Below are 14997 nucleotides of genomic sequence, written 5' to 3'. Positions count from 1 at the left end.
AGTGTGCAGTGCTGTTCAGAGATCCAAAGGAATAAATTTTTTCCAGAAGTACAAATACGCTCTCTGTACATTTTGGCTGCTGTGTGATTGTGTGCAGCAATGTGCTGGCACACGTCAGACTATCTGAAGCTACACCTTCACATCCACATCCCACTGCACTGTGGTTTTGCTATTCCCTAACTGCAGTAAAGCTCTCCAGAAATTAGTGTAGGATCTGATTAGTGCCTTTTAAGACACCTTTAAAGCAGACCAGAAGCTCTTCAGGGAGGACACACTGCAAGCCATGCTGGGTGGATGCATCACTGGCTGTCAGGGCTGACACCAGGCACCTGGGAAACATCGTTTAAGAATCTGGTAGGATTCTGAGTAAAGACTGAGAAGTTTGCAGGCACAGAATGTGGGAAAGATGGCTCATCATGAGCGGCCTCAGCTGTTAATAAATGCACAGATCTGTCAACTAAGAGCACAATCTCTGGGTCTTTGAACTCAGACCAGTCTCCAAATGGCACAGCACCTGAAGCAAAAGGCACAACGATCCAGCTGCTCTGGTGTGGCTGCCATGCTGTGAGGCTTTTGGCAAGCCCCAGTGCAGAAGGCAGTGCACTGAATGTGACAGGCGTACTGGATATACACAGCACAAGACTAGAGCTGCAGACCAGATGTGTGAGGAAGTGAAGAGCTTTAAAAGCACAGTGCAGGACTTGGGCAGTCAGATGTTTAGTACCCCTTTTAGCTGAAAATAGGAAGGCCAGAAGAGTGGTAAGACAAAAAGAGCAACTGCTGAAGAGCAAGAGTAACTCTACTTCTAGCCCCATCTGAGGAGCAAAAGCTTTGCTCTTAGAGAGGGAAAGAGAGGAGGCAGGTTCCATCATTTCCTCTCACAAATAAGCTAAAAAAGGTAAGGATTTTATCTTCACTATATTTCTAACTGTCCTCACATATACTCTTTTCAACTTAGGGCCAGCCAAGAGATTAACACTGAGACAAGGGGGTAACAAGCATGAGGAGCCTTATAAATCCATCCCACACTGTACACCAGATCTGCGATGGGACATCCTCCCACCTCATCACAGCCACCACAAGAGTAAACTCACAGCAGGAAGAGGCTGCAAAGGGTTATGGACACAGGTTAACCTCCACCTTAATGAAAACATGGATGCTATTGACAGTGGCAGAGTGGGAAACCCTTGCTCTGTGATGGTCTGTAAATCCTTGTAGCTGGAGTTGGACTGCAGCTGCCCGAGGCCACTCAGGTGCCAGTGGTCCAGTGTTGGGACGATCTTGGCCCCTATCTGCCCACGTACCATGCCATCCGCGAGGGGGAAGACATTCAGAGAGTTAGGACGTTCCTTCCTGCTAAACAGAGAAACAGAGAGAGAGGGAAAGCCAATCTGTTAGCTGTTTACGAGCTTCATACACAAAAGAAACAGCACACTAGCTCATGCAAAATGTTAGTCATTAGAAACTGAACCGCACTCCTTGCCCCAGCTTAGCAGTTGTGTGGATTCCCAAACCCACAGCTCCATGGTGCTGTTTGTTCAGACCCAGAGTGTCTACAGGTAGAGCCAACCATCTGCCTAGAAAGTCAAAGGGGGTCAAGTGACCAGGACAGGCACAACTGACATCAGCACCCCCATGCAGTGTTTGAAGGAAAAGCAAAAGTGCAAAGAAACCGAGCAAATTCAAACCAATGTGTCCTTTGAGAAATGGGTGCACCGTGGGAAAACGCCACAGCAGACAATCCCACAACAAAATGGGCATCATTGAACGAAGAAAGAGGCTGAAGTGAGTCACCTACACGCCACTTCTGCACATTCCACCCCAAACCTGGTTTGCACCAACAGCAGAAATCAGTGGGTTTTGGATCACTTCTAATACTAAGCAAGAGAAGTAATACTTGCATTCTGTGATTCCTCCTCCATATCCAACTACAGTCTTCTCAAAATTCAGAATTTATACAAACTTATAAATAAATGCATCACTCATAAAGCCAGATGTCTGTATTACTTTTTCTTTATCACTCTCCTTTCTGGCAAGTGCAGGTGACTAGCAAGCTGTGGATTTGATTCTCAGTATGGAAGCTGGCACAGATTTGGGGACCAAGTTCCAGTGGGAGAAAATGTAGAGCAAGCAGTGGAGGTGGAAACTCAAAAAAGAAAGTAGCTTGTCAGCATGAACACTCCAGAAACAGGGCAGCAGTCAACACCTCCTTGCAAGACACCGATCTGCTTCCCTGCTCCATCAGGCTCCATGCCAGCCCAGTACAGCACTGCTCCTGGACACAGCAATCATTTCACCAAGACTCAGCTCAGCTACCACCATCACACAGTGGGACCGGCAGCCTCCAGCAGTCCCTTCAACCCAACCTGTTCTGTGATCCTGTGATCTGTGACCACGGGTGAAAAACAACTTCAGCTGCATCTGAGGCTGCCCCAGGACTGACTCAAACACACTGACATGGCAGGGGCAGAAAAGAGTTCATTTACAAAGTGAAAGCAAAATGTCTAACGGAAGAGACCAATGCTCAGCCTTTCCATTCTGAGCACTGTCCAGCTGACACGGCGCACTGCACCGCTGTGCCAGCATGGCTCCTGCTTGGAATGGCTGCTTTCTGTGCCCCATCAAGGAAAAACTGCAGGAAAGATAACTTCAGTTTCACAGTCCTGATGTTGGTGTTACCAGTCCCCAGAGTAGTTCAGAATATCCTCAGGGTTGCTATAAATTTTCAGTGCTGACTACAGCCCTTTGGAGTGACTTTCATACACCCACGTCCTTCTGGTCCAGGGGGACTCTGAGCACTTGGTTAGTTCCACCTCATGTTGTGAGGAAAACAGCAAAAGCCTCTATAAGGGCTTGCAGTAGCCAAAACCTGGATCAGAATGCTCCTCCTGTAAGACCTTAAAGCTTAGAAAATGTAACAGAACTACTAGGTTTGCCATCATTGCAAGGTGGCAACAGCCCTCTTTGTAGGCTGAGGGTGCAGAACTCACTGCCTCAGCCAAAGTCAGATGTGCTTTCTGACAGTTACTGGTGACACGCATTTCCTGCCCTGCTTAGAAAAGAGGTGTATTTTGTGCTCATATAGGAAGTGCTCAAGAAACGTGTAGATGCAGTAGGCAGGGCATGGTTTAGAAGGGAAATATTGGTGGTAGGTGGACACTTGGATCATTGGGGATCTTTTCCAACCTTGGTGATTTGATGATTCTAATTTAAAGGAGAAAAGACAACTTTTTAAAGTAATCTGGAAGGTGAAGTGCAAATGTCCAATCACACAGGGATGATCCCGGTTTGGAATCCAGCCTCTGCCCCTTCTGCTTTGGGTGCATGAGCTCCTTCCTGATGTAGCAGCTTGCTGGCTCCCTCTGCACCAGCCAAGGGAAGTGTGCCATGTGAGTGAATCTAATGCAGATGTCAGTACACAAAGAGGGCAAATAGGCCAGCACAGAACCTTTCAGCATCACACCACGACCACCCAACAGCAACCTCCAGAACTATGATTAACAAATAGCAGTAGGATTTACCTTTTCCTCCATGACTGGCGATGACTGCAGCGACAAACGTAACAGCCAAAACAGAGCAGCAATTGCACAAAAAGCAAGACAAAAAAAAAAACAACAAAAAAACACAACAACAACTATTAGAGAATGAAGGTCATGCAAACATGCAGCCCTATCAGAGACAGCGAATGCATGCACTTTTATTCATACTACTTGGAGGTGTGCACTGTACCCATTCCCCTCCTCACATGGCAGCAGGCACACACACCCCCCAGCAGTTCTTGCACCATCTTCTCTCAAGTGACAAGGAAGCACCCTTGGTGCATTTACAGCCTTATGCAAATATGTATTTACACAGTCTACCATATAAAACACACCCAAGCACATCCACAGGTGAAGGTAACCAAATGCACTCACAAACATGTAGGAAGACATTGAGAGATTACACCCATATCCCCCCCAAAACACATCAGTGTACCAACTCACAAGTGCTGGTGTTCACCCACACGCAGCTGTGCAGACACAGGACCACACAACCCTCAAAGGCACAAACATACACAAATACAGCACACATGAACAGCCCAAAGCTTGAAATGAAGGAAAACGACCCACTTCCCAGCTGCTGTTCCTACAGATTCAGATGGAGGCCTGGCAAGGGCTGTGACAGACACAGAGAGCTGCTCTTTCTTCCCATTCTTCCAGGAACTAGCAACACGTTACATGGAATAGCATCCCTCCAACACAGAGACAATCCTCAGTGCAAGGTTTGTCCTTCATACCAGAGAACGGGGTGTGGGGGGGCAACCAGCCTAACACACTCCAACCATTACAGCTGTGATCAGGATTGGTTTGGGGCAGAGGAAAACAGAAACAACCTATTGAGGGAGCTGTCAGGAACACACACTCTCACAATCCTAACAACCTACTGGTTCTTCTCACCCCATATCTTCTCTTTCCATACCCATCATGCCTGCCTCCATTCACCTACAGAGGCCACCATCCAGCTTCTGCTCTTCTTTCCTTGTATAGATTTCTATATTTTTCCACTGGTCTGCTAGAGAAGCATCACCTTCAGATGGGAAAGGGTTACACTGTATTCTGTAATCAGTTTTATTTTTCTAAGCCACTCTCTGACATGACACCAATTTACTGCTCTGCAGAAAACACAGCACTAAGAACTTACTATATGGAAAGAACTCAGCCAGATCAGAATGTTCCTATTCCAGTTCCTTTTAGATCCGCTACAGATTTGTGCTGTCCTTCAGAGTTTGTGCAGGAGAAAGCCTAGATAAGTCTCTCTGCCTCTGGAGTTTAGGGTATAACTGCTTCAAACTGCTATATTGCTGCCCCTGAAACACTGCTGGATATTCTCCATGGCAGGAGAGCTGAGCTGCTCTCTGCAGAACAAAAGAAACAGGACCACACACTGACACTTGGCTTCCTGCAATGCTGCACCCTGCCAGCTCAGCAATTCCCAGCTCCCCCTGTTCCCAGCTGAGACATGGAGATGGCAACAAGACAGAAATGCACACATCAGCACAGCTGTTCTTCCTACAAACATTCATACCTTTCAGGTAGGTGGGAGAGGTGAGTTGGACTGAACAAAGACCTAATCCACCCTGTTTCTCCTTCACCATGGGTGTGCCTAAGAGCTTGTACAGAGACATCTGACAGCAGAGGCACACAGCCCAGCAGAAGTCTCAAACATGGATGTTCTGCAGTTACAGAGCCCATTTTCCTTCAGCATCCTCCCTTCCTTCTAACACAATGTTACGTTACCAACAGCTGTGAACAAAACTCCCGTTCCCCCCAGCAGCCCTGTGTGCACACCAGTAAGGCACCAGCACAGAACCAGAGGCTGACCCCCAAACCTTCCCCTCACAGCACGATGCTCGGGCAGGAGGCCAAGCACTGGCTGGGGAAGGAACATCACGTCTGCAAGGAATCGGGGAGCAGTTTGTGTCTCTCTTGCTCTCTCCTCTGCTGTTTTACAATACACAACCAAAACCTTGATGATCTGAATTCCTTCCCAGGCACTCCAACCCAGCAAAAAGAAGCCACAGCTTCCAGAGAGCTTATATTGTTTATTTCAAGACCTGACACTTGCTTCCACTTTCTTTATCCCAAACCTAATGGACACACTAGTATTTAAATGTTACGGATCTAAACAGAAGGTACTAAAATAACCTTATGTTTAGAAAATAGGAAGAATATTTCTTCTTTTCTTCATTTGAAATTATCTTTTTATATGTGGTTTTAATAGAGTGGTTTTATATACTGCACTTCATTTCCTGCTACTGCCATTCCTTTAAACAGAGGCTGGCTCTGATCACTTTGGTGCTATGAAAACAGAGGGGAAAAAAACAAAGCACTTTCATGGGCATAAGTAGATCTATTGAGTGACTGACTCAGATAAATCTTCCCTTAAGAAACTGGGGAAGAAGTTACATAAAGGCTAATGCATTTAACTACTCCAGTTTCGCTGGCTATCACACATGCACACAGACACACACAAATGAACACTCTCTTCCATCCCCATCCATTTTATGGATCAGTCTTTTACATGATACCTGAGAACACCAACGTTGCTTTCCAGAAGACGTCCATCTGCAGCAGCACAATGAAGTCTAAGCTTTGTAACAGAACACAAAAAACTCCTCTCTGTCAAACCTTAGAGAACTTATCCACAACTCACCCTCAACCCATTACAAAAAGCTTCAGGTACAATCCATGCCCACAGGGAAAGATCCTTTGGTTTCTTTCTCTTGCAAATATGCACTCATTTGATAAGTTCCTGGATGGCAAACATTATATGGAGAGGTTATGGCCCTACCTTCTCCCAGGTACACTGCCCTCAGTTTGATTATTTCCCACAACCTGCTGCATCTTGGATCGTTCGATGTGTTCCACATAGGTCTGGATCATCTGAGAAGAGGAAAAAATACGTGAGGCAAACAGAATAAAACAAAAGACTCCATTGGACTCCATGATCATTATGGGTCCCTTCCAACTTGGGATATTCTGTGATTTCTGTTTTTTGAATATTGTTTTCCAGCATTTACTTCCAATTCCTTAAAATTTCTTTTAAAAAGTGCTATCTGATGTTCAGACAGAACCTCCCATGTTCCGGTTTGCACCCTCTGATTCTTGTTCTGGCACTGGGCACCACTGAAAAGAGCATGGCTTCATCCTCCTTGCACCCTCCCTTCAGATAATGTTGATGCTCTCAAGTTTCTGAAGCTCTAGTCACTGTCAGGATGAAAAACCCAATTCTCTGATGTGGTTTTATGGGTAAGCTAAGAGTTTGTTTATTTGGAAGGAATCAGGCAACAGCTTACCTCTGTGTGACGCTGATGTAAAGCATTATACTCTTTCTTCATTTCTGATTCACGCTCCTCCAGCCGTGAAACTGCCAAGAAAAGATTCCACCCATCAGCTAACATACAGATCTAGACATGCTCCATGCAAGAGAAGCAATGAAACCTGCACTACACTAGTGTGGATATGTCGCACCCTGTAGATTGCTCTGATTTTTATACCAAAGAAAGGGACAGCCACAGATTTCAGGCTTTCCACAAACTACATTAAAACAAACAAGAAAAAACAGCACATGAAGAATATCTGCAAGTATATGCTCATGGAAAGCAAACTACATAATCGTATCTGGTGCACAGCTTTGCTTACTCTGATCTGCATAGTTTTTGGTCTTCAGCTCCAACTGTCGAGTCTGAAATTCAAGGTGTTCCACTTGGATTTGTAGCTCTTTCTTCTGCTGTTCCAGTGCATCTTCAAACTCTATGAACTTCTGTACAGGGAAAAACCAGAGAAGGAAGCAAGGATGAGGAACAGACCTAAACGTATTTGACTTTTCCTCTTCTCTCCTCCTATACTATGTGTGCGTATATATACATATATATATGTACACACACAAAAAAAGCAAGAGATAAGAATTTCTATGTGCTTTAAGTTAAAACAGCATTTACTCAAGCTAGAAATACTTATCTTCTAAAATAAAGTAAAAGATGTACTTTGTGTATCATTAAGATATAATCTGCTGGCCAATGCAAGTTATGTAAACCAACACGGTTCCATCATCTTCAACAACACCTTTATCATGCTAGGCTGAATTTGGATTCCTGTTAGTTTTATGTCAGAAAAGCCAAATTCTGTGTTTACGGTCACGCATTTAGAAGTGCCTACGTCAGAAATCTCCTTCAGACATCAGAAAGTTCCCACTATTAATGATGTTGCATCTAAATTTTGCAGGAAACATACAAGCCTTGTGGAAAACCAACCCACAACCGTCACACCTCACAGTCTCCTTTGCAATCCACTTCCCAGATCTCAGACCAGAGGTTTTTTCAGGCACACATCAGAGAAGGGGTAGAGAGTTACACGGTAAAAACCAGAGCAACTTTGACAGGTGATTCTATAAGGATGGCACATTCAGCTCCAGAGCTGCTAAGAAAAACTTGAGTCTTACTTTTTCAGTTCTGTAAGTTGAGTTATGCCTCAATTGGTGCAGAATGGAAGCAGTGAGTGATGAGACCTCACAGCAAGAAAATCCCGGCCAGTCTTCTCTGGGCATCAGTAAAAAAGAAAAAGTTCTAACCAAGACAGCCACACTGAGCAACAGGCCTAAAGAAGCCATTTCACTTGGTTTGGACTGGTTGAAGCTATGCTAAGAAAAGCAGTATTTCCCTCTGCCCCCTCTCAGGGTTTGCTGGAAGCACTCCATGCTAATGCTCTGTTGACAAACTTCCAATTACAGCCCAGCGCTAAATCCCTCTCCCTTCTCACTTGCTTGGCTTTCACTCTTGTGCAGCTCTCCTGGCACAAGGTGCCCATCTCTTCCCAGCTCCCTACCCAGGCGTGTGCCACCCAGCCAGGCAGGAATTGTGCTTGGAGTAGCAATAAACTTTAACTGACTCTAAGGAAAACATTCACAGAACTCTCAACAGTAAAACAGGAAGCAAAAGAAAGCAGGAGACCAATTTTATTCCCACTATGTAGGTCAACTTTAATAGGATTCCTGGATTTGCTACCATTGCTTTGGTTTAGTTTAGTGAAACCGATTGGAAGATTAAACATTCCACACTAAGGCTCTTCTTAGTCCTGTCTGTCTTGCAGCCTCACAGTACTCAAACAAACTGCAAACTAGCAATGAGCCGACCACGTGGAGAAGAAACAGAGACAGCAGCATTAAAAATTAATGCCACTCTAAGTGTTCTCAGGGAAGAAGAGCATCTCAGGTGAGTGCACTGCAGCAATATCCTGCTCCATCTCCTACGGAGATCGAACACCAGCTCTGGGCACAGGGACCCAATGGCTCCTCACTCTGTCTGGCTCCAAAACGCTTCTTGGCTGTTCCTCCATCAGAATCTCCCAGCCAGTGTCTCCCCCTGCATCAGAAAGTCAAGACAAGCAAATAAAGTGGGTGCCGTGGGAGTGGCCACCCAGCAAGCATGGGGACATGGAGGCACTGTTCTCTAAGGAACTGAGAGAGACCTGAAATCCAGCTGCCCTGGTCCTTATGGGTGACTTCAACATTGCAGATGTTAACTGACAGTAACACACAGCTATCTATTTTCCACACATATGTTTACAAACTGCACCAGAACAGAAGGAAGGGATGCCATGGAGCCTGGACAGGCTCAAGAAGTGAGGCCTCAGGAACAGGTAATTCAAATGATGTTGAAGGGAAAATCTTCCTTTCTTTTCTACCCCACTACAATGAAATCAATGGGTGAACTGGAAGAACAAAGAGCCCACTCCCACTTGTCCTGGGAGAGCAAAGCCGAGCACAGCATTACTATTTTTTCCAATCCCTTCATACTTGCTTTCAAAGGATAATTTTCCAGCAGTTATAGGAGCCAGATATATTTTAAACAGTTAGTAATGATGGAACATGACGCTGCTGTACACATACAAATTAGTCTTGCTGGAGCCTCTCCCTGGATTTCAAGCAGGATCGCTGGTCTCTAACATCTCAGGATAAGGTTACAACCAGCACCATGGTTCACACGCTCATCGTTAAATGGAAAACAATGAGCACAAAATCATCTTAAGTGAAAGAACGAGTATTCCTCTGCAAAGCAGCGGTACACTGGAGATGGCTGAGCTTCCTGCATTACTGGCTTTCAGAGGAAGAAAATGACTAAAAATAGTAGCATGCGGTCAGAAACCATCATATCATATTAACAATAAATCAGGCAGAGTGAGCTAGATGTGCATATATGCAGAAATCTTATTATAAGGTCTTAATCTGGGCTGGCTGGCAGCACGTATTACATGCTGACGGGAACAGCAGCAGCTCAGCCGTCACCTTACCCTGCGGCTGGGCAGAGAGCAGCGCTGGGATGCACTGCCCGGGAGAACAGGGAGGATGCACAGCTGGATGCACAGCTGGATACACAGCTAGACGCACAGCTGGATGCACAGCTGGACGCACAGCTGGACGCACAGCTGGACGCACAGCTGCCTGTGAGGAGGGGGCTGTCTGCAGGGCAGGAAGGACTCACACCGCATTCCACTCCCCACCTGCAGGAAGGCTGTCAGCCAGGGAGCCAATGCAGGCTGTGCAGCCTCCAACTCACAATTTGGGGCAGTAATTAACTGGCAATTTGGGAAGTTACGTTGACAGTATTCTGTCTTAGGAGGCCAAGACAAAGAAATAGGGCAGAACCCACTGGTGGCAGGACGCAGTACTGCCTGGTGGGCAGATGCTTTGAGCTACACCCCACGCTCAAATCTTTGCTATCCTCCCCAAAGAGAAACACTCCTCTGAAGGAACACCTCCACCTGCACAGGAGCACACAGCCTCAGTGAAATAACATCCCCTTGACAACTGCAGCCCTTAAGGGCTTTTGCTTCTCTTGCTAATTTCAAGGATTCACAAGCACATCTTTTACGTGTTAGCTACTTTATAGTTGTAGATTGGTCTTCAAATGCTTCTGTGAAATCAAATGCTGTTATTTTGGCATATATCAATAAAACCATCTCCTGGATTCCTATTCCAAGGGATCTGAGCCTTTTTTTGAAGAATGAGATGCTCTGCCCTTTAAATGCTCTCCATGAAGCAGGCCTGGTGCTATGGCAGAGCCAGGGCAGGCAGATGGGCTCTTCCCAGCCCTGACACAGCTCTGCCCCCGCACACCATGGATCACTGTAGAGGAGCACAAAGGGAGCACGGGCAGCTAACAGAGCTCTTCAAGGCAGCCTTGTGGTAAGTGGGGCTGACAGGGCAGGAGGTGCTACTCGAGTGCAGCAGATGAGACCGGACTGGGAGATGCCACTCATGAAGAGAATCAAAACATCACACAGGAGGAACGAAGCGATGCTGATGGTCAGAGAGGAGCTGGGACTGGGCAAGGGCATGCAAACATCGTGACTGCAATGAGAAGACTTGAGAGAAGGGAGCTGAGCAGAAAGCAAAGATGAGCCCCAGGTCAGCTGCAACACAGTGTGAGGAGACAGACAGACGTGCTGCCATCTCCAGCCAACAGGATGTCACACAGGTGAACACGCAGGGTGATCACACCAGATAAATCCTACCATTGTCATTTTGAACAGTGCAACACTCCAATTCATGCTGAAGCCTTCCAGGAAAGCCACCTGCTATTGCAGCCCCACACGCCCAGGGATCAAACCAGGCACAGCCAAGTGTCACCCAAACCAGCTGCACACAGATCCCTCCATGGGGCACTCCAACCTGACCCTCCTCCAGCAGGCAGCGAGCAGAGCTCGGCTCGTGCCACCAACACAATGGAGACCAAAGGCAGGACTGGTTTCTATTAATACTTCAAAGGCACAGATATCTCATGGAGGCAGAAGTTACTTGGAGTAAAAGTCAATGCTGGCACAAGAACAAACCAGTAAAAATAGGCTGCAAGTTAAAAAAAAAAAGAAAGTGGAATTCAGGAGGAGGTCACTTTTAGAAGAGCAGACGCAAGAGGTTTAAGTAATGGCTTTAAGACAAAGCCTGATACATTTATGAAGCAGCTTCTGTAATGCAACTGCCTGCAGTGCTGAGGAATGGGCTGCTGAGTCAGCAGGTCCCTCCCAGTTCTGTGCTCCTACAAGTGGGTGCCATCCTAACACCCGCTACAGAGCAGGAAGAAAATTCCTATGCAAGGTCCTATGCATAAGCTGCAGATGTCACTAAATAGTGGGAGCTGCTGGCTCCCTGGAGTGTAGGGAGGCCTTGCAGTGAGAGCTTGACGAGTTAGTGGGATGTGCATTAGGCTCCACATGAGGATTAACAAGGGAAGTGCTGTACTCTGCACTGGGACAGGGCAGCCCCAGCTCTGTGCAATGACAGGAGCGGCACAACAGAGGTGCTATAAAGGAAGGGAAGAAGATCGCTCACCTGGAGCAGAAGATCTCGGATTCACATGGGAAAGCTGCACCAAGGGGGGATCTCCAGAAAGAGACCCTTGCCAGCAGCAGTCAGCCCCTAAATGGGCTCTAGGAGAGGTGCAGCCATTACCCTGCGCTCACACAATGCAAAGCAGGTGGAAGAACATGGCAATACTGAAAAGCTGACGCTGTTCCACAGCTTCAGTGGTTTGGAGGTCAAGGAAAAGAAATGTGATATTCTGAGCCCTGCAATCACAGACTGACTGCACTGCTTCATTTCAAGGGACTTCTGACTTCAGTGCTCTTGTCCGGGTGCTTCTGCTGCCCTATTTTAGAGCAAGTGGAAAATATTGAGTCACTCTGCAGTCAAAGTGTCCAGAAAAGCTTCGCTTTTGGCTGAGAGTATTTTGAAAGATACTGAATGCAACCATCCTGGGGAAATGAGTGGCAGAACATGGAGACAGAAACCTCTGCTTCAGAGGAAGGGAAATGAAGGCTGTGCAAGCTGCCCCAATGGAGCAGGACATGGCTGGGTGCACGCTTATGTAAAACAAGATCTGGTGGTTCTGCAGTAGCGGGAACAGGAGGATATGACACAACTTTTATGCCAGAGAATAACATCCACTGCTGGTTTCAGTTCACTTAACATCAATAAACTAACGATGTAATCAGACGCCCATGACATGATATTGCAATACAGGAACAAATTACTTTGTGATCACCGACTCCCAGCTCCCCAGCATTGCTGCAGCTGTTGAAATGATCATTGATACACGCAAAGAACTCAACAGCAAGGGATTGAACATCGCTCCTGGAGGTGGAACCCCCACTGAAGGTGGGGCTGGAAGCTGCAGACCCAGGACAGGCAAAGCACACAGCGCCGAGTGCTGCTCAGGGACGGAGATGGGCTTCCCCTGCTACAGAAGTGCAAGGCGTGCTCTGGTGGGGGGTGCATTTCTCTGCTTACAATGAGCTGATGAACAGCAGAATTCTCTGTAGCATAAGAGATTTTCACTTCCATAACACGTAATCCACTGCACAGGAAGAGGCACACAGGAAACTGCTGCAGGTAATGGTGTGCTTTGGTCACACACAAAGGGAATGACAGCTGTATCTCACACACGTGAGCTGATAGCAGAGGCTACACAGGGGGCAAAACCCATTTGTTCTCATAGAAGCACATTATCTATTCCTTTCTGCTAACAAGGCCCTATGCAGATACTTTTTTGCCCATTCAGCTCAGATGCGCCTGAGGATGACAGTGTGCTTTTACATCTGCCAACAGCACCGTGCTGTGGGTCCGAGCATCCCTGCAGGACGTAAATGTTGTCACCACATCTGCTTCCAGGAGCAGGCACAGCAGGAAGCAGCACCCCCTGTACCTGGTAAACTGAGAGCAGAAAGATACGAGTCCAAAGATGCAGGATCCATCCATTGGGCTGTTCCACCCCACGCCCCGAGCCCCACTCCTCCCCAGCAGCAGCACATTTCCAAGTATTTAATTCTCAGAAGCTACAAAATACCGGCTTGTGGAATGAAGTCCCACACTTGGAATTGCTTTTCAATCCCTCCCTGCCTTCATATGAATTTGAAAAGATCAGCTGTAAGTTTTATTAACACATACTTAAAACTTAAGGCTACAACCCAAATTGCCCAGCATTAGTACAGGGCGATAAATGTCCTGGGCTCACGTCCTCACCATCCAGCACCCAGAGCACCTCCATTGAAATACTGCACGGCGCTTTACTCTGGAGTCATGAAGGAATTTCATTTACCACATCTAAGCAAATCAAAACCCGACTCTGAGCAAGACTCCTGGGACGGAAAAAACCCTCTACTCTCCCAGTGTTAAAACACAGCCAATACAGACGCATACATTCCTTTCCCAGCAGCTTTGCAAAGACATGCTGATGACACGGCAGCATTACACTTCTAGCGGTACCAATGTGTCCGGCACGTCGCAGACCGGCCCTGCTGGAGGCTGGAGACGCCCGGCTGCGCCTATGGCCAGAAAGATGCCGGTGGTGTCGGCAGACTCGAGCGCTCAGTGCGGAGCAGCGCGCTCAGCTCGGCTCCTTTGTCCCCGCATGAGGTGCTGTGCCCCGATGCCGCCCGCTCCCAGCACCTGCCGCAGCCCCGGGGATCCGGGACCCGCAGCGCCCGGGGAAAGGCCGCTGAGATCAGACAGGGAATCATCTCCAGGGCAGGGGAAGTACAGGGAAGACATCAACCATCTGAGGGCCGCGTTTAAACCCGAAACCGGCAGGAATCCTCCAGTCATCCCCGTGCAGCCGGTGTTCGAGCTCGGGGCAGCGCAGCAACGCGGAGCCATTCCCAGCTATTCCCAGCCATCCCCAGCTATTCCCAGCCATTCCCCTTCCCCTCTGCACGGGCTGCGCGGAGCGGATGGAGCGGGGCCGGGAGCGCAGCCTGCGATGCGGGTACCGCCGCAGCACATCACATCACATCGTATCACATCATCACATCGCATCGCATCATATCATCGCATCACATCGCATCACATCCCCGGCCCTTGGCGCCGCGCACAAGATGGATGCCGGGCCCCGTTGGCGCTGGGCCGCTCTCACTCACCACCTCGGCCTGTTTGCGCAGCACCTTCTCCCACTCGTACTGTGTGAGCAGCTGCTCATTGTCCTCCTGCAGCAGCTCCAGCTCCACCTCGTGCTCCTGGTTATCGGTCAGCACCGAGTCCAGGTTCTCCAGCACCGTCACCACCAGCGGCATCAGCTCCTTCACCACCTCCTCGTTGTAGCAGTGGATGAGCCGCTCGAACTCGCGGTAGATGCTGTTGGCCAGGCCCGACACCCGCTCCGACATCACCGACCCCGAGCAATAGTCGTTGCCCGGGTACCCCCCCACGCCGCCATCATCCAGCTGGATCTCCAGCATCGTGCCAGCCCCACAGCGATGCGCTGCGCCCCGCGTCGATCCGCTCCGTTCCGTTCCGATCCGCTCCGTTCCAATCCGCCGCTGCCAAGACCCACCGCGCTCCGCCCGCCAACGGGACCCAATGAGCCGCGCGGCGCCGCCCCGACACCGAGACGCGGCGCTGAGCGGACGAAGCTGCAGCCGGGCGGGGTGGGGCGGAGCTGCGGCATCCCCGTGTGTGCCGCGCGGGCCG

General features: G+C 48.3%; 1 protein-coding gene across 1 annotated transcript; it reads right to left on the bottom strand.

The window, feature by feature from the left end:
- Positions 1-767: 767 nt before the first annotated feature.
- Positions 768-14780, bottom strand: LOC146756067 (C-Jun-amino-terminal kinase-interacting protein 3-like). The gene is made up of 5 exons (XM_085524843.1): positions 14448-14780; positions 7182-7302; positions 6836-6906; positions 6331-6422; positions 768-1356 (listed from the first exon to the last, which is right to left on the bottom strand). Exons 1-5 carry the CDS (start codon positions 14763-14765, stop codon positions 1068-1070), a joined length of 891 nt encoding a protein of 296 aa, XP_085380969.1. The 5' UTR covers positions 14766-14780; the 3' UTR covers positions 768-1067.
- Positions 14781-14997: the final 217 nt, after the last annotated feature.

The sequence above is a fragment of the Coturnix japonica genome, chromosome 28, assembly GCF_054131305.1.
Source record: "Coturnix japonica strain WE chromosome 28, WE-NBRP24, whole genome shotgun sequence".
In the NCBI taxonomy this organism is placed as follows: domain Eukaryota; kingdom Metazoa; phylum Chordata; class Aves; order Galliformes; family Phasianidae; genus Coturnix; species Coturnix japonica.
This window is presented reverse-complemented; position numbering and strand designations above follow the sequence as displayed.